This window comes from Scyliorhinus torazame, chromosome 15, assembly GCF_047496885.1.
Source record: "Scyliorhinus torazame isolate Kashiwa2021f chromosome 15, sScyTor2.1, whole genome shotgun sequence".
Classification (NCBI taxonomy): Eukaryota; Metazoa; Chordata; class Chondrichthyes; order Carcharhiniformes; family Scyliorhinidae; genus Scyliorhinus; species Scyliorhinus torazame.
Genome location: NC_092721.1, coordinates 170,149,641 through 170,172,243, shown reverse-complemented (window position 1 = coordinate 170,172,243; position 22,603 = coordinate 170,149,641). Strand labels below are relative to the sequence as shown.

General features: G+C 46.6%; 1 protein-coding gene across 1 annotated transcript; it reads left to right on the top strand.

Annotated features, from left to right (window-relative positions):
* Positions 1-2,859: 2,859 nt before the first annotated feature.
* Positions 2,860-22,040, top strand: alg11 (ALG11 alpha-1,2-mannosyltransferase). The gene is made up of 4 exons (XM_072477095.1): positions 2,860-2,956; positions 4,869-5,102; positions 12,716-13,644; positions 21,627-22,040. The coding sequence occupies exons 1-4, from the start codon at positions 2,919-2,921 to the stop codon at positions 21,902-21,904; spliced, it is 1,479 nt and encodes a 492-aa protein (XP_072333196.1). The 5' UTR covers positions 2,860-2,918; the 3' UTR covers positions 21,905-22,040.
* Positions 22,041-22,603: the final 563 nt, after the last annotated feature.

Here is a 22,603-nt window from a genome sequence, read left to right as displayed (position 1 = left end):
TGGGTAGACTGTCAGAGTCTTCTTCTGGTGGCTCAAATAATCTGGGTGGACTGTCATAGTCTGCTTGCTGTACACTTGAGCGGAGCAGACTGTCAGAGTCTTCCTGTTGTTCACTTGAGCGTGGCAGACTTGCATTGTCTGCTGCTGCTCAGAGGAGGTTGCTAGACCCTCATGGTCTTGTTCATGCAAGGACTGCGCTTTGGAGTCTTGCATTGCTTCTAGCGTGGAGGCTGTCCACGAGCTCGCTGTGGAGGCTTGTGTCACTCCCTCTGTGGAGTCTTGCAGCGTTCCTTGTGGGAATTGTGCATTGGTCTCTCTGTGGAAACTGTCATCACTTCTTGTTCATGCAAGGACTGCGCACTGGAGTCTTGCGTTGCTTCTATCGTGGAGTCTGTCCACGAGCTCGCTGTGGAGGCTTGGACCCTTTGTGGTGCGTGGACCACTCTCTGTGTGGAGTCGGGGACTCTTCGCGGTGCGTGGACCACTCTCTGTGTGGCAGCAGGCCACTCTCTGTGGGCTTGTACCGCTCTTTGTCTCTTGGCGTCAGGCCGTAGCATAATCCTGCACTCACGAGTCGGGATGTCATATCTGCTGGGCTGAAGATCCTCAAATCCGAAGAACCCGTCGTCGGGGTCGTCAATGTGCAACACGTCTAGTTGCGGTTCGGATTTGGTTCTGGGGTAGCCTCCCAAGGTGAAAGCTTTGTCTGAGTCGGTGTCTTCCAAGACCATATCATCACGTTTTGTGTCGGAGCTGGCATTGGGCTCGCGATGTCCAAAGATGAATTCAAGGTCTGAGTCATAGTCTTCATGGACTGTATCATCTCTTTGGGCGGTGCTAACTGCTTGTTGCAGGGTTCTTCGGAGGTTACTTTCAGCTACTGGTCGAATTTCAGGCATTGTGCTGTCGTTTCAGGTGAAAGAATCTGGTTTTGAAGCTTTAAATTTTCCGTGTTTTGGGACATTTCCCCTTTAAATGGGCATGGTCCGGGGCCTCTGACATCATGAAGCGTGTGATGTAGCGCGTAAGAAGCGATTGCGCATGCGCAGATCGCCGTTTCTTTACTTGGGGCCTTTTTCACAATTGCGCATGCGCAGCTTCTCACGCATGCGCAAACAGACCTTCCCGTTCTGTACGCTCTCGCGACTGCACATGTGCAGCACCTTTCCCAAGATGGCTGCAATTCAAAACTGCCGTTCGTTGCTGCCAGCCTACCTCGCGGTGAGTTTTGGCACCTCTTTTACCTTTTCTTCTTGCATGTTCCTCGCAGAATTCTTGGAAATTGTCCAGGACTGCCTGGAAATCATTCTTGTTTTGCCCCTTTTGAGTATTTGAATGTCTGGAAGATTTCAGCTGCTTCTGAACCCGCGATGGTAAGTAGAAGCTTTATTTTTTCTGCATCCGCCACGCCATCTAGGTCGCATGCTACCAGGTAGATCTCGAATGTCTGCCTGAACCAACGGCAGTTTTCACTGAGATTGCCTTGGTACTGGAGCTGCTGTGGAATCGGAATCCCGAACAACATCTTGCCTGGCTTTTGTTGCTGGGTGTCACTGTTTTGTTGAGTTGAAACTATATGGATTTAACAGTTACTCACTGGTACCATCTTTTGTTATACTCTTGACGTAGCATAAGCTGCTTCCTTGATGTGCACTCTGACAAAGGAAGGTTCAGACTTGGAGATAGCTTCAACACATTTATTGAACTATTGACAATTCTCCTACTTGGATTTGACGCTACTGTTAATCCTGCTATAGCTACTCAGACTGACTAACCTGTCTGCTACAATCCACGTGGCGGGAGTGATGTGTTTCAATCAACCCTGTGTCTGTGCTCACTGAGAGTCTCCACTGGAAAGAGACTGAGCATGCATGATGTGTCCTTTTATATGGGTTGGTGTAATGCCCTCCTGTGGTGGTGTCACCTCTATGTGTATCGTGAATTACCATTGGTTGTGTCCTATCTTACTGACCTATTGGTTGACTGTGTGTCATGTCTCTGGTGTTCCCTCTACTGTCTAGCTAGGTGTAGTGTATGTACATTAACCCTTTGTGTACTTACAATGATGTATATCACCACAGAGAGCACCCTATCTCTAGACCCACTCCCCCCCCCCCTATTCCCATAACGCCACCTACCTGTACATCGTAGAATTTAGTGCAGAAGGAGGCCATTTGGCCCATCGAGTCTGCACCTGATCTTGGAAAGAGCACCCTACTTAAGCCCACACTTCTACCCTATCCCCGTAACCCAGCAACCCTACCTAACCTAAGGGCAATTTTTGCATGGCCAATCTACCTAACCTAACCTGCACACCTTTGGAGGGTGGGAGGAAACCAGAGCACATGGAGGAAAACCTCCCCCACAAGGACAGAAGAATATCTAATCACACACTGAAGACTGCTCCCACTGCTTTTTTAAAACTCAGTGACAAAGAGGTAAAGGATTTAACTTTGTAAGAAAGCTCTACGACAACTGCCCTAGATTTTATAAACAAAGAACACTTTTGCGAAATAGAATGACGTGAATGCAGCAAGTCCCGGGACCACACCGTGGCGCTTGCAATGTTCCAGTCCCCTGTCACTCACATCAGCCCGGGGCGGGGGCAGGGCGTCTGGTGTCCAGGAGCAACCCAGCCAGAGACGTCACCGCGTCTGGCACGTCGCTAGGCGAGTGACGTTAACCGGTCAACAGTGGGCGCAAGCGCGTTCCTCACTCACACCGGTTGCTTGGCAACCGTCTAACCTTTTATTACATCCGTACTTCGAAATTTATGGGGGTTCGTAAAATTTGATAGGATTGATCTGAACGTGGCTGTCTCCGTGAGAGGGCAAATTATTAAAAAAATAATTTTACAGTCGGCCACTGGAAAGCGCCCATATCAACCGCTTCCGGGGGTGAAGGTCAGCGTTGCCAAGATGGCCGCCGGCGACTGGTGCGTCTGCGAGTTTCTGAGGTGGGCAAAGTGCTGCTTATTTTCATCGGGGGGGGTGGATGATGATAAATCAGAATAAATAATATCAGGGCAGGATACTGGAGACCATTAGAAGCAGTTTGACGCTATGAAGTGGGCAAGTTGATTTAATGGGAATGGGGTCGAATGGTCTTTCACCCCCATTCGAGATGGTTTTACCGGTCTGGGAGGTTAGTTTACCTACGGGTGATGAGGTCCACACTGTACTCGAGGCAGGTCCTTGACCAGCTTCTCTCTCCCTCCTGTTTCTCAGCAAGCAAGCTGCTTGGGAGCTTTCCTCAGAAGATTTCTATAAGATTCAATTTTTTTCAGGGATTTCTATTTGGATCTACTGATCAATGAACATTTTCTCCTGCTCGCAGAGCCCGCCCTGCTTAGTGAAATGAATTTTTATTCTATTATCGTCGTGTTATTAGCATATAGACATAGAATTTACAGTGCAGAAGGAGGCCATTCGGCCCATCGAGTCTGCACCGGCTCTTGGAAAGAGCACCCTACCGAAGGTCCAAACCTCCACCCTATCCCCATAACCCAGTAACCCCACCTAATCCCCATAACCCAGTAACCCCACCCTACGGGCAATTTTGGACACTATGGGCAATTTAGCATGGCCAATCCACCTAACCCGCACATCTTTGGACTGTGGGAGGAAACCGGAGAACCCGGAGGAAACCCACGCACACACGGGGAGAACGTGCAAACTCCGCACAGACAGTGACCCAAGCCGGAATCGAACCTGGGACCCTGGAGCTGTGAAGCAATTGTGCTAACCACCATGCTACTGTGCTGCCCCTCTGCCATATCTCTGATGTTGACAGTTCTAAATGGTAGTCATGAACTTGATCATCAAAAAGAGTGTGCTTGCCACATCTCATGAATTTTGATTACATTTTACATTGGTTTGATGTTTAGAATTCAAAAGTTAAATTTTGCTGACGTTTTAACAGCTCATAATCCGTGTCACTGGACTGCATGTAGACCTTGCTACTAACATTACCCCCAATGTTGACAGTTTTGAGAAGCATTCATACAATCATATTGCAGTTTCAGATTGTGTATTTCATCCCCGAAATAAGACTCCCTGTTTCTTAGTGCCTAAATGGCTAATGGTGGTTTTTGGCAATGACCTAAATTAGGCAATATCCATGGAATCTCTACAGTGCAGAAAGAGGCAGATTGGCCTATTGAGTCTGCACCCACCTCCGAAAGAGCACTTCACTTAGGCCCACTTCCCCCATCCCATCTTCCTAACCCCGTGCATTGATCATGGCTGATCTACCATCTGCACACTTTGGACTGTGAGGGGACACTGAAGCCAGGAAGAAACCCACACGGACAGGGGAGAATGTGCAAACTCCACATGGACAGTCACCAAAGCTGGAATCGATGCCAGGACCCTGGTGCTGTGTGACAGCACCACTCTGATCCTGATGAAAGGAAAAATTAACAGCTGCTTTGATACCACATAATTTTGTGTCATCAGCAAAAATTTAAATTACCCTCCAATGCATCTAATGGTGTGCAATATTTTTTGCCTTGCTTTATTTAATCAATAATCCACATAGGGTGGTAGCCTTCCTGCATACTAGATATCTTCTCTGTTTTCCATTAAAACAAATCTGCATACCTTCTTCTGAGTTAGCTCAGTACTGTATGCAAGTCTATTTGTGTAAGTGTGTTACATATGTAATATGTGTGAAAAGATTAATTGTTCCAGTTGGTATAAACTTTGGGTAGATTGCAGGACCGCTGGCATTTCTGTGTGCCTTCCAAGCAGATAAGCAAAAGAGGTTGTGGATGAAAATCAATCGATAACATATGAATTGAATTGCAGTTTATGAAATTCCATTCATGCACTAATTAGCTGTTCATAACCTGTTGTTATTTCTGCTAGGTTTATGTTTTCGTTGATCATTCCTATGCTTTTCGTAACCGCCGGCTTATTAGTCATCCTTGTGGTTGTTTTACTGTATATTCGATTTGGGATCTGTCCAAAGAAGAAAATAACACACAGTCCAAGGAAAAATGGAAAGATGCCGCTGGTGGTGGCATTCTTTCACCCCTACTGTAATGCTGGAGGTGGAGGAGAAAGGGTTTTATGGTGTGCAATCAGAACTTTGCAGAAGAGGTGAGTTTCAATTTCTTAATTTGGAGCCTAGTTGACATATTTAGTTATTTGTGTCCAAGGGGCAATATGGTTGTGATATAATTTTAAATACATAAAATACAAAGTGAAACAAGAAAAGTAACCCTGAGTGTTATTTCAAGTTCGGTCATGACTGCAGGGTGAGGAAACCTTGGTAAAATTTACTAACACAGCAATAACCTGCTCATTGCTTAGTTTGGATTCCATCAGTGTCGCAGTCTCCTCACCTCATTGCAGCCTTTATCCAATCGTGGACAAAAGAGCTGAACTCAGGAAGGTAGCTGTGAGTGACTGCCCTTGACATCAAAATAGCATTTTTCTGAGCCCAGCATCCAGGAGCCATGGCAAAATTTAAGTCACTGGAAATCAGGGGAAAATTCTTCTCTGATTAGTAATACCTAGCACAAAGGAAGATGGTTGTGGTTGTTGGAAGTCAGTAATCTCAGTCCCAGGAGATTGCTGCAGGAGTTCCTCAGGTTAGTGTCCTCGGCCCACCCATCTCAGCTGCTTCATCAATGGCCTTCCTCCCATCATAATTTCAGAAGTGGAGATGTTCATTGATGATTGGTCCATGCTCAGTACCATTTTCAGCTCCGATACAGAAGCAATCCATGCCAATATGCAGCAAGAACTGGACAACATTCAGACTTGGGCTGATAAGTGTCAATTAACGTTGTGCCACACAAGTGCCAGACACTGACCATCTCCAAAAAGAGAGATTATAAGCATTCCCCCATGGCATTCAATGACATTACCATCACTGAATTCCCCACTATCCTGGGATTACCATTGACCAGAAACGAAACTGGACGAAGCATATAATACTATTGGTAAAAGAGGAGGTCAGGTCTGGGAATTTTGAGGAGAGTAACTTGACTCCTGACTCCCCAAAGGCTGTTCACCATCTACAAGATGCAAGTCGGGAATATCTTGAGTACTCTCCACTTGCCTGGATGAGTGCTGCTCCAGCAACACTTGAGAAGCTTGGCATCATCCAAGACACAGCCGCCTGCTTGATTGGCACCCCATCCACCAACTTAAACATTCACTTCCTCTACTACCAATGCACAGTGGCAGTAGTGTGTACCACCTACAAGAAGCACCAAAGCAGCTCACCAATACTGCTCCTTTACCACCTAGAAGAACAAGGGTAGCAGATCCATGGGATCACCGCTTTTTGCAAGTTCCCCTCCAAGTCACTCACCATCCTGACATTGAACTTTTTTTTTCTTTTTAAAATGTATTTTATTCCAAACATATTCAAAAATACACCAGCATAAATAAATCGAAGAACATTCTCCACAGTTCACAGATTTTACAAGCTTTTTTCCCCCCTCCACCCCGTGATGAACAATTCCTCAAGCAAGGTCATGAACAGTCTCCATCATGTCTCAAAGCCCTCCGCTGATCCCCTCAATTCAAACTTAATATTCTACAGCGAATAAGTCATACTGGTTCCCAGGCCACCACCCCCGGCAGTGTTATCGACAGCCATTCCAGCAAAATTCTTCGGGCAACGAGAGAGGCAAAGGCCACAACGTCAGCCCTCCTCTTCTCCATCAACTCCGGCATTTTTGATATCCCAAAAATCACAACCATAGGATCCGGCTCGGCCCCATACCCCACAATCTTTGATAACGTCCCAGACAGCCCCAGAATATATGTGCGTGGTTTGATGTTCCCCTCTCACTCATCTGCCACCCCCGGAAGAACCCACTCATCTTCACCCGAGTCATGTGCCACCTTAAACTGAATCAAACTCATCTCCTCACACACCAGGAGGTTGAATGCACCCTGCGTATCGCCTCATTCTACACTCCCCATCCAACAAGCCACCCCCCCCCCCCCCGCCAAAGTCCTCCCATTTCTCCTGTGTCCCCACCACCTGTGCTCACCCCCCCTCCGGCCCCAGCCACCCGTATATGTCCCCAATCCTACCCTCCCCTTCCACGCCTGGGAGCTGCACCCGCTCCAAGAAGGTATATTCCGGCAGCTTGGGAAGCCCTCCCTTCCTTCCGCGCAAAGTCCCTCACTTGCATGTACCTGAATTTGCTTCTCTTCGGAAGCTCTACCCTTTCCCACGGCTCTGTTTAGACTTATAAACCTCTCTTTCAGGTATCACCAGCCCCACCTCCTACAAATGCCACCCATCCCCCCCCTGGCTTAAACCCGTGGTTCTCTCATGGTGTTAGCACCGACATCCCTTCCATCCTGAAGTGTCTACTCAACTGGTTCCAGGCCTAATCGTGGACCATACAACCGGGCTCTCTAACTACCTCCTCGGTGCCAATGGTAGCACTGCCATCACCATGGCCTTTAAGCTGGACCCCCTAAAGGACTTCTCCATGCTGACCCATTCTGACCGCTCTCTTCCTCACCGCCTCACCTCCACATTCGACGTCTAGTAAGAGTGCAGCAGATTCGGTAGTGCCAACCCCCTTTTCTGCCTCTGTAGCAGGGCCTTCTCCACCCTAGTTACCTTCCCACCCATATAAACTCCTAAATCGCTATGCCCAGTTTTGGGGAAAAGGCCTTCGAAATGAAGATCGGGAGGGTCTGGAATACAAATAGCAACTTGGCAGAACATTTATTTTTACCACCTGGACCCTCCCTGCCAGTGTCAGGTGTAACCTATCCCATCTCCTGAATTCCTCCCTAACCTCCTCCACCAGCTTTGTTGGGTTCCATTTGGGCATTGTCGCCCACTCTCCCGTTTCCTGTCACCTGAACCCCCAAATACCTAAACCTATCCCTGGCTACCTTAAATGGCAACACCCCTAAATTGGCTCTCCGACTCGCCTCATTCACTGGAAACACCTCCCGTTTCCCCCATTCAGCTTATAGCCCGAGAAGGCCCCGAACCTCTTGAATATGCCCGTAATTCTCCCCATACTCTCCAGTGAGTCTGATACGAACAACAGCAGATCATCTGCATATAATGACACCCGGTGCTCCCTATTCCCCCTCATAAACCCCTGCCGCTCTGCTGATCATCTAAGGGCCATCGTCAAGGGCTCTATGGCCAACGCTACCAACAGCGGCGATAGCAGATACCCCTGACTCGTTCCTCAATGCAACCTGAAGCTCTGTGAACTCAGCTCGTTTGTCTGTATACTCCCCAGCGGGGCCACGTACAGCAGACACACCCACACTCAAACCTCAGTGCAAGCCTTCCCAGAACTTCAAATAGGTACTGCCACTCCACCTGGTCGAAAGCCTTCCCTGGGTACATAGAGACCACCACCTCTGGTACCCGTCCCTTCGACGGGGTCATGATCACATTTATTAACCGCCTAATGTTACTGGAAAGTTGCCTACCCTTCACAAAACCCGTTTGTCCTCTACAACCACCCCCGGAACACGTCCATCACCCCCCACCACTAACTTAGCCAACATAGAACGATACAGCGCAGTACAGGCCCTTCGGCCCACGATGTTGCACCGAAACAAAAGCCATCTAGCCTACACTATGCCATTATCATCCATATGTTTATCCAATAAACTTTTAAATGCCCTCAATGTTGGCGAGTTCACTACTGTAGCAGGTAGGGCATTCCACGGCCTCACTACTCTTTGCGTAAAGAACTTACCTCTGACCTCTGTCCTATATCTATTACCCCTCAGTTTAAAGCTATGTCCCCTCGTGCCAGCCATTTCCATCCGCGGGAGAAGGCTCTCACTGTCCACCCTATCCAACCCCCTGATCATTTTGTATGCCTCTATTAAGTCTCCTCTTAACCTTCTTCTCTCCAACGAAAACAACCTCAAGTCCATCAGCCTTTCCTCATAAGACTTTCCCTCCATACCAGGCAACATCCTGGTAAATCTCCTCTGCACCCGCTCCAAAGCCTCCACGTCCTTCCTATAATGCGGTGACCAGAACTGTACGCAATACTCCCAAATGCGGCCGTACCAGAGTTCTGTACAGCTGCAACATGACCTCCTGACTCCGGAACTCAATCCCTCTACCAATAAAGGCCAACACTCCATAGGCCTTCTTCACAACCCTATCAACCTGGGTGGCAACTTTCAGGGATCTATGTACATGGACACCTAGATCCCTCTGCTCATCCACACTTCCAAGAACTTTACCATTAGCCAAATATTCCGCATTCCTGTTATTCCTTCCAAAGTGAATGACCTCACACTTCTCTACATTAAACTCCATTTGCCACCTCTCAGCCCAGCTCTGCAGCTTATCTATATCCCTCTGTAACCTGCTACATCCTTCCACACTATCGACAACACCACCGACTTTAGTATCGTCTGCAAATTTACTCACCCACCCTTCTGCGCCTTCCTCTAGGTCATTGATAAAAATGACAAACAACAACACTTTCACATCTGTATTTAACAATGATATAGGCCTATATGATCCACGCTCTAGCGGGTCCTTCCCCTTCTTTGGGATTACACGATCGATGCCTGGATCAGTGTCTCAGGCAGCTCGCCCTTCTCCAGCGCCATGCTAAACATCCCCAATCAACGTGGTGCCAACTCAGTCGTGAACTCCTCCTAAAACTCTGCCGGATAATCGTCCAGCCCCAGGGTCTTCCCCAACTTCATCCCTTTTATGCTATCCATCGTACCAACCACCCCGAACAGGCGCCGGAATGTGGCGACTAGGGGCTTTTCACAGTAACTTCATTTGAAGCCTACTTGTGACAAGCGATTTTCATTTTTCATTATCTCTCTCAAGGGCTCTTTCACAGCATGACTCTTCTCCTCGCCCAGCCGTGGGAATTCCAGCCCGTCCATGTCCCCTTCCTCACCACCTGTATTGGCCATGTACAACTTCTCATAGTATTCCCTGAACGCCTCATTTATCTTCCCCGACTCCGACACTACCTCCCCTTCCCTATCCGTGCTCTCAGGATTTCTCTAGACATGGCCTGCCTCCGTAGCTGATGGACTGGCATGGGGCTCGCCTTCTCTCCATATTCATACTGCACCTCTCTTGCCCTCTATAGCTGCCCCACAGCCTTCCCCGTCATCAGCCTGTCGAACTGCCCCAGCAACTTATTTCTCTTCGCCAGTTCCTCCTCAGTGGGGGCTCTCGAATATTTCCTGTCCTCTTCAACTATCTCATCCAATATCTGTCCATACTCCTCCCTTCTCCTATTTCTATGTGCCTTGAATGAGATAATCCCCCCCCCCCCCCCCCCCCAAAACCACCACCTTCAATACCTCCCAAAATGTGGCCCCCATTCTGATTCAGCTCCACATAGTCCTTGATCACTGGCCGCATCTTATTACAGAACCCATGTCCGCTAAAAGCCCCGAGTCTAACCTCCATCTCGGCCTCTGCCTCGAGCTAAGTCTAACCCCAGCCAGTGTGGTGCATGGTCAGAGATCAAGATTCCCACATACCCCCACCAACACCTCGACTCGCCACAAAAAAAAAAATCAATTCTGGAGTATACCTTGTACACGTGTGAAAAGAACGATTACTCCCTCTCCCCCGGGTTCCTAAACCTCCACAGATCCACCATCCCATTCTCTTCATAAATCCTCCCAGCTCTTTTGCCACCCTCAACCTTCCCATTGACTTGGGGCTCAACTTATCCATCCTCGGATCCAGCATGCAATTAAAATCCCCCCCCCCCCCCCATGAACAACTGATGCATGTCCAGATCTAGAATCGCTCCCAGAAATCCTTCACAAATCTCGCGTTGTCCCAATTCGATGCATAAACATTTCACTAGCACCACTGGTGTCCCCCCAACACCCCGCTCACTATCACATATCTCCCCCCTGGATCTCGTACTTGGCCCCTACAAACCCCGTCCTTTTGCAGGCTGGTCTCTTTTCTCCCCCCCCCCCCCCCACCCCCCCCCCCCCCCCACCCCCCGCAACTTTGATTTGAACACCGAATCAAATACCTGACCCACCCATCCCCTTCTCAACCTAATCTGATCCTTCAGCAGGAGATGCGACTCATGCAGAAAGACCAATCCTGCCTTCAAGTTCCTCAAGTGCACGAAGACCCGAGACCTCAACCCCCGTATGTTCCATGTTAAGAATCTTATTGGATGCTTGCGCCTCCACACCCCTCTACTGTCTGCCATCCGCCCCGTCTGGTTCTGTTCCCTTTAATTTTGCTCTGAACTGGACCCATCCAAGATTGCCCCCTTCTCCGTCCATGATCCGGCTCCAACTCGGCTCCCCTGCTCTCGGCTTCTGCCTTCGGGACCTGTGCGCCCTATCCACCTCTGGCGCCTTGTCCAGCACCACCACCAGCCCCGCCAGCATCCTTGAGGCACTCGTGCCTTTGACAGCTTCAGGCAAGATCTATTCTCCTGCTCCTCTACCTTTGCCCTCAGCAACTTACAAAGGTTCTCCAAGAGCCCCGCCTCCAAAGCCACCAGCCAATTGCTGTGGCCGGACATCACTTTCTCCATCTCCAGGATTTACGACTCCTGTACCTCCAGGCACTTCTCAACCCTCCATCGATCCATTCAGGGGTGCTACCACTCCTTTGGTGGTCTTCAATCGATCTTCCTGCATCTGCTTTCATTGCTGGTGGAACTCCTCCCTGATTAATGCCATCAGGTTCACCATCTGGGGTTTTCCAGCCTGCAACAATCCTCTTTCCCCCCCCCCCCCCCCTCTGCTGTCTTCCCAAATGCTACTGCGCCACGGGTCTCCTCCAGTTCTTTGGTCAGATCTTTAACCTTCCTCTGCCGAGTCTGATAACCAGCAGACATGCCACTCTCGGGGGATCTTCTCCACACCTTCAACTACACTTTCCTGTCAAAATTCCCCCCCCCCCTCCCCCGCTTGCTCAAAACAATGCCTTTGAGCCGGAGCTCCCTGTGTGCGACCATTCATTCCATGACCACTACCGGAAGTCTCCCTGACTTTGAACTGCATCACCATTCCTTCATTGTCGCTGGATCAAAATCGTGGAACACCCTCACTAAGAGCTCTGTGGGTGTACCTACATCTCACACACTGCAGCGGTTCAAGGAGGCAGCTTACCATCACCTTCTCAAGGGAAATTAGGGATGGACAATAAATGTTGGCCTAGCCAACGATACCTACATCCCATGGAAGAATGAAAGAAACCAAATACTCACAACCTAGTAATTCCTCATTCTCATGTTGAAATATCTCCACGGTCTTCCTCCTCCTTCTTTGTGACCTCTTCCAGCTCTACAGCCCTGAGAAGATTCTACCTTCCTGCAACTCCTTGCTTCCTCCAAGCCCCATTCTTCCTCCTGGTGTCTAAACCCTCAGCTATGCAATTCCCTCCATAAAACACTCTTGCTCTCCTTTAGGAGTTCCTGAAAACCCTCCCCTTTGACCAATGTTAGTCACCTGTCCAAATGTTTCCACACTAGTCCATGCTGAGGTTTATAGTACAGCAAATATTTGCATAAATATAAAATATGCAATAATTTTAAAAAGATTAATATTCAGACAAATTTAAAATGCTTGATAAAATCCCTACTGCATTAAGTCAATACTGTTAATGTGTCCTTCTGCATATCAGAACTCTCAAGTATCCTACAAAGCGTTTTCCACAGCACTGCTGCACATTTAATATCAAAATCAATTACCTGTTTTAAAATATGTTTTTGTAAAATTCACAGGTACGAAGACATTATCATTATAATTTATACTGGAGATAAAGATGCCACGGATCAAGAAATTATTGATGGAGCTTACAGGCGGTTTAATATCAAACTTCTTCAACCTGTTCAGTTCATTTTCCTTGAAAAACGATATCTTGTTGAAGCTTGGCTTTATCCATATTTTACTCTGCTAGGCCAAAGTCTGGGGTCTGTTTTTCTTGGATGGGAGGCCCTGATGAAGTGCGTTCCTGATATATTTATAGATTCCATGGGCTATGCATACACACTTCCTCTCTTTAAGTACTTGGGAGGCTGCCAAGTGGGATGCTATGTTCACTACCCTACTATTAGCACCGACATGCTCTCTGTGGTGAGGGACAGGAATCCAAGGTTTAACAATGCAGCTTTTATATCAAAAAATCCTATACTGAGCAATCTCAAACTTGTCTACTATTACATCTTTGCTTGGATGTATGGATTTGTTGGTTCTTGCAGTGATGTTATAATGGTAAATTCTACATGGACTCTGAATCATATCCTTGCTCTTTGGAAAGCTGGTGACCGAACCAACATTGTCTACCCACCCTGCGATGTTCAGACCTTCTTGGATATTCCATTAAAAGATGACCGTAAAAAGACAGAACATTCCATTGTTTCAATTGGCCAGTTTCGGCCAGAGAAGGACCATTCTCTACAAATCAAAGCTTTCTATCAGTTCCTTCAGATGAAGAGTGCTCAGGAGTTAACTGTGAAGTTAATATTAATTGGAGGTTGCCGTAACGCAGATGATGAAGAGCGAGTATCTTGCCTGAAAGAACTGTGTGAGAATCTGGGAGTTACAGAAAACGTTGAGTTTAAGATTAACATTTCATTTGAAGAACTTAAAAACCATCTAGATGAAGCCACTATTGGACTGCACACCATGTGGAATGAACATTTTGGTATAGGTGAGAATGATGCTGTTAAATCACTTATTTATTTGGTTTTAATGTTAACTATTTCAGGAGTGGTTGTAGCTAGATTAATTTGACCTATTGGCCATTTTTAAAGAAACTTGTATACCAGTTGTGAGAGAAAAATATATTATTTACAACTCTATACTTCAAATGCAGCTACTGGTTACAGCACCCTGGGCTAGTGTGCAGTCAGTTACAGCCCCATTTGACTTGGAGTCGCAACACAATTGGAGTCGCAACACAATTGAAATTAACAATTAATTCTTAGAAAATACTCAAAGTCTCTGGTCTATGGCTGCCCAATAACTACAGTCACCAGATTTGTAAATTTAAACACAATTAATTTGTATTAATAACAACTGAGTAAATAAGCAGCAAATACAACTGGTTAGCTATTATCTAATTCCTAAGCTTCCCTCTTTAACTCACTTCCACCCTCTACACGCACACACAAGACACACACAAACACAGAGGAAAGAAGGGTGTGAAGAAAAATAAAACGGATAAAGTCTCTACTTCAGATGAATATCTTCAAGTGGAGGAACAGATTGGGAAACAGATTTTGGATAAGGTGCAGAAGTCACAGGGTAGTAGTCATGGGTGACTTCAACTTCCCAAACATTGAGTGGAAACTCTTTAGATCAAATAGTTTGGATGGGGTGGTGTTTGCGCAGTGTGTCCAGGAAGCTTTTCTAACACAGTATGTAGATTGTCTGACCAGAGGAGGGGCAATATTGGATTTAGTACTTGGTAATGAACCAGAGCAAGTGATAGATTTGTTAGTGGGGGAGCATTTTGGAGATAGTGACCACAATTCTGTGACTTTCACTTTACTAATGGAGAGGGATAGGTGCGTGCAACAGGGCAAGGTTTACAATTGGGGGAAGGGTAAATACGATGTTGTCAGACAAGAACTGAAGTGCATAAGTTGGGAACAAAGGCTGTCAGGGAAGGACACAAGTGAAATGTGGAACTTGTTCAAGGAACAGGTACTACGTGTCCTTGATATGTATGTCCCTGTCAGGCAGGGAAGAGATGGTCGAGTGAGGGAACCATGGTTGACGAGAGGTTGAATGTCTTGTTAAGAGGAAAAAGGAGACTTATGTAAGGCTGAGGAAACTAGGTTCAAACAGGGCGCTGGAGGGATACAAGATAGCCAGGAGGGAACTGAAGGAAGGGATTAGGAGAGCTAAGAGAGGGCATGAACAATCTTTAGTGGGAAGGATCAAGGAAAACCCCAAGGCCTTTTACACGTATGTGAGAAATATGAGAATGACTAGAGCGAGGGTAGGTCTGATCAAGGACAGTAGCGGGAGATTGTGTATTGAGTCTGAAGAGATAGGAGAGGTCTTGAACGAGTACTTTTCTTCTGTATTTACAAATGAGAGGGGTGATATTGTTGGAGAGGACAGTGTGAAACAGACTGGTAAGCTCGAGGAAATACTTGTTAGGAAGGAAGATGTGTTGGGCATTTTGAAAAACCTGAGGATAGACAAGTCCCCCGGGCCTGACGGGATATATCCAAGGATTCTATGGGAAGCAAGAGATGAAATTGCAGAGCCGTTGGCAATGATCTTTTCGTCCTCACTGTCAACAGGGGTGGTACCAGGGGATTGGAGAGTGGCGAATGTCGTGCCCCTGTTCAAAAAAGGGACTAGGGATAACCCTGGGAATTACAGGCCAGTTAGTCTTACTTTGGTGGTAGGCAAAGTAATGGAAAGGGTACTGAAGGATAGGATTTCTGAGCATCTGGAAAGACACTGCTTGATTAGGGATAGTCAGCACGGATTTGTGAGGGGTAGGTCTTGCCTTACAAATCTTATTGAATTCTTTGAGGAGGTGACCAAGCACGTGGATGAAGGTAAAGCAGTGGATGTAGTGTACATGGATTTTAGTAAGGCATTTGATAAGGTTCCCCATGGTAGACTTCTGCAGAAAGTAAGGAGGCATGGGATAGTGGGAAATTTGGCCAGTTGGATAATGAACTGGCTAACCGATAAAAGTCAGAGAGTGGTGGTGGATGGCAAATATTCAGCCTGGATCCCAGTTACCAGTGGCGTACCGCAGGGATCAGTTCTGGGTCCTCTGCTGTTTGTGATTTTCATTAATGACTTGGATGAGGGAGTTGAAGGGTGGGTCAGTAAATTTGCAGACGATACGAAGATTGGTGGCGTTGTGGATAGTAAGGAGGGCTGTTGTTGGCTGCAAAGAGACATAGATAGGATGCAGAGCTGGGCTGAGAAGTGGCAGATGGAATTTAACCCTGAAAAGTGTGAGGTTGTCCATTTTGGAAGGACAAATATGAATGCGGAATACAGGGTTAACGGTAGAGTTCTTGGCATTGTGGAGGAGCAGAGAGACCTTGGGGTCTATGTTCATACATCTTTGAAAGTTGCCACTCCAGTGGATAGAGCTGTGACGAAGGCCTATGGTGTGCTCGCGTTCATTAACAGAGGGATTGAATTTAAGAGCCGTGAGGTGATGATGCAGCTGTACAAAACTTTGGTAAGGCCACATTTGGAGTACTGTGTACAGTTCTGGTCACCTCATTTTAGGAAGGATGTGGAAGCTTTGGAAAAGGTGCAAAGAAGATTTACCAGGATGTTACCTGGAATGGAGAGTAGGTCTTACGAGGAAAGGTTGAGGGTGCTAGGCCTTTTCTCGTTAGAACTGAGAAGGATGAGGGGCGACTTGATAGAGGTTTATAAGATGATCAGGGGAATAGATAGAGTAGACAGTCAGAGACTTTTTCCCCGGGTGGAACAAACCATTACAAGGGGACATAAATTTAAGGTGGAAGATATAGGAGGGATATCAGAGGTAGGTTCTTTACCCAGAGGGTAGTGGGGGCATGGAATGCACTGCCTGTGGAAGTAGTTGAGTCAGAAACATTAGGGACCTTCAAGCAGCTATTGGATAGGTACATGGATTACGGTAAAATGATATAGTGTAGATTTATTTGTTCTTAAGGGCAGCACGGTAGCATTGTGGATAGCACAATTGCTTCACAGCTCCAGGGTCCCAGGTTCGATTCCGGCTTGGGTCATTGTCTGTGCGGAGTCTGCATGTCCTCCCTGTGTCTGCGTGGGTTTCCTCCAGGTGCTCCGGTTTCCTCCCACAGTCCAAAGATGTGCAGGGTAGGTGGATTGGCCATGATAAATTGCCCTTAGTGTCCAAAATTGCCCTTGGTGTTGGGTAGAGGTGTTGAGTTTGGGTAGGGTGCTCTTTCCAGGGGCCGGTGCAGACTCTGGGGGGGGGTGGGGGAGGAGACCGGGTGGCCTCCTTCTGCACTGTAAATTCAATGATAATCTATGATTAATCTAGGACAAAGGTTCGGCACAACATCGTGGGCCGAAGGGCCTGTTCTGTGCTGTATTTTCTATGTTAAGTACACTGTTCTTCATTCTAGGTCTTCAGTTGGAGGTTTTTGCTTCCAGTCTGTAATGGTTTTCGCTCCAGAATTATCCAGGTCTCAAGAATTTCTCTGCAGGTTCAGAAAACAGCAGCTAGTCAGCATTTCTATAGAGAGAGAGAGAGAGAGAGAGAGACAAACAGACAGCAGCTCACAATTTCTTACTGCATCCAGGATCCGAGCTCTGTTCTCTGTAAAACATCCTCCATGTGTAGGACCCAATCACGGCCTGTCACCAGGCAGCATACAGCCTTTCGCCAATTCTTTGGTCACCAATCAACCAATCGAACTGAAACCCTCCGATCTCTCAGGTGCCAGAAAATCTGAGTTCTGCTGTTCAGAAGCTAAATCTCCAATAGCGCAGTGCACTATTTTGCAACTTTGAGTTCCTCACTTCCTCTGCTCAACTTAAAGGTACAGTAAGAAGTTTTACAACACCAGGTTAAAGTCCAACAGGTTTGTTTCGATGTCACTAGCTTTCGGAGCACTGCTCCTTCCTTGGGTGAATAAAGAGGTATGTTCCAGAAACATATATATATAATATATATATATATATATATGACAGATTCTACCTCTTCATTCACCCGAGGAAGGAGCAGTGCTCCGAAAGCTAGTGACATCGAAACAAACCTGTTGGACTTTAACCTGGTGTTGTAAAACTTCTTACTGTGCTCACCCCAGTCCAACGCCGGCATCTCCACATCACAACTTAAAGGTATATGTCCATTAAATATTTATGGCTCAAATGATAACCACAAAGTAAAATAAATGGGAAGTAAGGCAATCAACAGGAAGGCCCCTTGCCCTGTGAATAAACACGATCTTTTTGTTAGTAATTATAGCAATAATGTTATTCTTGGGTTGCATTACATTTTGAGAATGTTCCTAGTTGGAACAAATTAGCATGGTTCCATGCTGAATGTAATGGTGTCAGCAGCCATTATATAGCAAACAATCATCAGCTTTTCCTCCATGTTTCATGACAATTGACTCTCTGCTCTAATTGTGTTTGGGCTCACTTTGGCAGGCCAGCAAACAATTAATTCCTAAAGCAAATTCAGTATCTGATTTATCTTAACAACTTGAGTCTCTGCTAATTATTGAGGCTTCTGCTCAGTGTCATGGATAATTCACTCCTGCATTTTCACTTGGTAGGAACAATTGGCAAAGACAATGGGTGAGATTCTCCACTCCCGCGCCGGTTGGGAGAATCGCCTAGGCCGCCAAAATTTCCTGGGACGCCGGTCCAACGCCCTCCCGCGATTCTCCCAAGCAGTGGGAACGGCCCCGTCGGGTTCCGCAGGCCGGAGAATCGATGGAGACACCCAAAATGGCGATTCTCCGGCACCCCCGCAATTATTCTCAGGCCCGGATGGGTCGAGCAGCCAGGCCAAAACGGCGGGTCCCCCCGGCGCCGTCCACACCTGGTCGCTGCCGTCGGGAACAGCGCGGGAACGCTTGGGGGGGGGGGGGAATCCTGCATTGTGGGGTACCTCAAATGTGGCATAGCCCGCGATCGGTGCCCACCGATCGTCAGGCCGCCCTCTCTGAAGGAGGACCTCCTTCCTTCCACGGCCCCGCAAGATCCGTCCGCCATCTTCTTGCGGGGCGGACACAGAGGACGGCAACCACGCATGCACGGGTGATGCCAGTTATGCGGCGCCAGCCGCGTCATCTATGTGGCGCCGCCTTTACGCGGCGACAAGGCCTGGCGCGTGTAGATGATGCGGCCCCGATCCTGGCCCATTGTCGGGGCCTGAATCGGTCGGGATCGGGGCCATTTCGCGCCGTCGTGAACCTCGACGGTGTTCACGACGGCATGGGCACTTTGGCGCAGGAGTGGAGAATCCCGCCCAATGTTTTTCTGTCACTGCAATATTTCAATGAAGAGGTACCTTGAAGTGTGGCAAGGGGGCTTTAATTTTTTTTAAAGTATTTATTACTACAAAACCTGAACAATCCATTCAACAACTGAGTGATCAGAAGTGAATTTGAATTTTGCTTGAATGGAAGAATATCGAGATGGGTAGTAAATAATGAATGAAGCCAGAATCCAGCTTCAACTGGTGTTTCAACTCCAGAGTCGCATCACCTGAATTGTCTTTCGGTTTCTTTTTTCCACTAACTGCCTGATTACGGTATGGAACTCATTGTTCTAAACCTAGAATCATAGAATCATAGAAGTTTACAGCATGGAAAAAGGCCCTTCGGCCGAACCAGTCCATGCCGCCCAGTTTTTACCATTTAAGCTAGTCCCAGTTGCCCGCACTTGGCCCATAACCCTCTATAGCCATCTTACCCATGTAACTATCTAAATGTTTTTTAAAAGACACAATTGTACCCGCCTCTACTACTACCTCTGGCAGCCCATTCCAGACACTCACTACCCTCTGAGTGAAGAAATTGCCCCTCTGGGCCCTTCTGAATCTCTCCCCTCTCACCTTAAACCTATGCCCTCTAGTTTTAGACTCCCCTTTGGGAAAAGATGTTGACTATCTACCTTTATCTATGCCCCTCATTATTTTATAGACCTCTATAAGATCACCCCTAAGCCTCCTACGCTCCAGGGAAAAAAGTCCCAGTCTATCCAGCCTCTCCTTATAACTCAAACCATCAAATCCCGGCAACATCCTAGTAAATCTTTTCTGCACTCTTTCCAGTTTAATAATATCCTTTCTATAATAGGGTGACCAGAACTGCACACAGTATTCCAAGTGTGGCCGTACCAATGTCTTGTACAACTTCAACAAGACGTCCCAACTCCTGTATTCAATGTTCTGACCAATGAAACCAAGCATGCCGAATGCCTTCTTCACCACCCTGTCCACCTGCGACTCCACCTTCAAGGAGCTATGAACCTGTACTCCTAGATCTCTTTGTTCTATAACTCTCCCCAACGCCATACCATTAACTGAGTAGGTCCTGGCCTGATTCGATCTGCCAAAATGCATCACCTCACATTTATCTAAATTAAACTCCATCTGCCATTCATCGGCCCACTGGCCTAATTGATCAAGATCCCGTTGCAATCCTAGATAACCTTCACTATCCACTGTGCCACCAATCTTGGTGTCATCTGCAAACTTACTAACCATGCCTCCTAAATTCTCATCCAAATCATTAATATAATTAATATCATTAATATAAATCACAAATAACAGTGGACCCAGCACCGATCCCTGAGGCACACCACTGGTCACAGGCCTCCAGTTTTTGAAAAACAACCCTTTACAACCACCCTCTGTCTTCTGTCGTCCAGCCAATTTTGAATCCAATTGGCAACCTCACCCTGGATCCCGTGAGCTTTAACCTTCTGCAACAACCTACCATGCGGTACCTTGTCAAAGGCTTTGCTAAAGTCCATGTAGACAACGTCTACTGCACTGCCCTCATCTACCTTCTTGGTCACCCCCTCAAAAAACTCAATCAAATTTGTGAGACATGATTTTCCACGCACAAAGCCATGCTGACTGCCCCGAATCAGTCCTTGCCTCTCTAAATGCTTGTAGATCCTGTCTCTCAGAATACCTTCTAGCAACTTACCTACTACAGACGTTAGGCTCACCGGTCTGTAGTTCCCAGGCTTTTCCCTGCTGCCCATCTTAAACAAGGGCACAACATTCGCCACTCTCCAATCTTCAGGCACCTCACCTGTGGCTGCCGATGATTCAAATATCTCTGTTAGGGGACCCGCAATTTCCTCCCTAGCCTCCCACAGCATCCTGGGATACATTTCATCAGGTCCCGGGGATTTATCTACCTTGATGCGCTTTAAGACTTCCAGCACCTCCTCCTCTGTAATATGCACACTTCTCAAGACATCACTATTTATTTCCCTTAGTTTCCTAACATCCATGCCTTTCTCCACCGTGAATACCGATGAGAAATATTCATTCAGGATCTCACCCAACTCTTGTGGCTCTGCACATAGATAGATGTCCTTGTTGATCCTTAAGAGGCCCTACTCTGTCCCTAGTTACTCTTTTCCCCTTTATGTATCTGTAGAATCTCTTTGGATTCTCCCTTGCATTATTTGCCAAAGCAATTTCATGTCCCCTTTTTGCCCTCCTGATTTCCCTCTTAACTCTATTTCGACAATCTCTATACTCTTCAAGGGATCCACTTGATCCCAGTTGCTTATGTACGTCATATGCCGCCTCCTTCTTTTTGACCAGAGTCTCAATATCTTGAGATATTGTACCCACATGGCACACTGTGTGGCTCCCTTACAGGGTAAACCTAGAAGCTTGCCAGACAAGATAGGGCAGTCAACAGACTCTACACTATTGCTTTGAAATATTCAGATTGCCATTTCACAATGAGCTGTTACTGGTGCTGGTACCACAAACTGGTTGTCCTAACTAAAGTGTTCAATTTTAATAGGACTCCTGATAAGCTTAAAAAAATACCTTTTTTATTTGTGAAGTACTTTTATTATAATTTATATGGATATTAATTCAACTTCTGGAATATTTCCAGCCAGAGTAACTTATAATTCATGACCTGCGCATAGTCTGTATTATGGGTATAACCATTAATCTTTCTGCACTTTTTTTTGTAGGGGTGGTTGAGTGCATGGCAGCAGGAACTGTTATTCTGGCCCATAATTCAGGAGGGCCCAAGCTAGATATAGTCGTACCACTTGATGGAGTTGAGACAGGCTTCCTGGCAGACACTGAAGACAGTTATGCTAATGCTATGGATACCATTCTGTCACTGTCACCTGAAAAGAGACTGGAAATTATGAAGAACGCTCGTCAGTCTGTGAGCAGATTCTCCGACCAGGAGTTTGAAACATCTTTTATATCTGCTGTGGAGCTATTTTTTGACACCAGGTGATCTAATTATTGAACAGTGTAAATAAATGGAAACAGTTGGGAGGAAAGAGATTCAATGTTCTGTAATGCCATGATTTGTGTATATTTGAAAGTCTTACAATGGCTGTATTGAAACACTTATAAAAACTTAAAGCAAATTTGTACTTCCTTATTTTCTATATGGGGCAAAAGAGAAAATAGATACAAAAAATCTTGTGTTTACGTTTACTTGCAAAACTCATATCAACTTCAATTATTGGCAATTGTAACAACACATCTGTGTCAGGGTGTATGAATGAAAACTACATTAATTACTGCTAGGATATTGAAGTATAATAGTCATAGTATACCAATCGTCCAGGCAGTGTTCGTGTTAGGTGAAGGTGAACAATAGTTGCTAAGTCACTCTTCTGGCCAACTACTGTAATCTATCATTACACTTATTGGGCATGAGCTGCAGGGGGAAGAGCGAAGGCAGGAGCAGTGATTTGGCAGTCAACCTCTCCACTCACCTACATTTGCTGCAATGAGGTCACTCGTGGAGTATGGTGAAAGAAAACACAGCCTGTCACACATGTTTCATTCGGATGTTCAGCTATAAAATAGCTAGACCCGATTCAGATCTCGTGTCTGCACACATGTATTCCAGTATGGGTCATTTGGGATCAAAAAGGTGAAGAAAGTTGTTTGAAACTGTCAGCTAACCATATTTAAAGGCAAA

What these genes read in the sequence shown, in the direction of transcription:
- alg11 (XM_072477095.1), top strand. Translation starts at nt 2,919, where the DNA reads ATGGCCGCCGGCGACTGGTGCGTCTGCGAGTTTCTGAG. An exon ending in TGCGTCTGCGAGTTTCTGAG is followed by an intron (nt 2,957 to 4,868) that starts GTGGGCAAAGTG and finishes TATTTCTGCTAG; the next exon opens with GTTTATGTTTTCGTTGATCA. An exon ending in ATCAGAACTTTGCAGAAGAG is followed by an intron (nt 5,103 to 12,715) that starts GTGAGTTTCAAT and finishes TAAAATTCACAG; the next exon opens with GTACGAAGACATTATCATTA.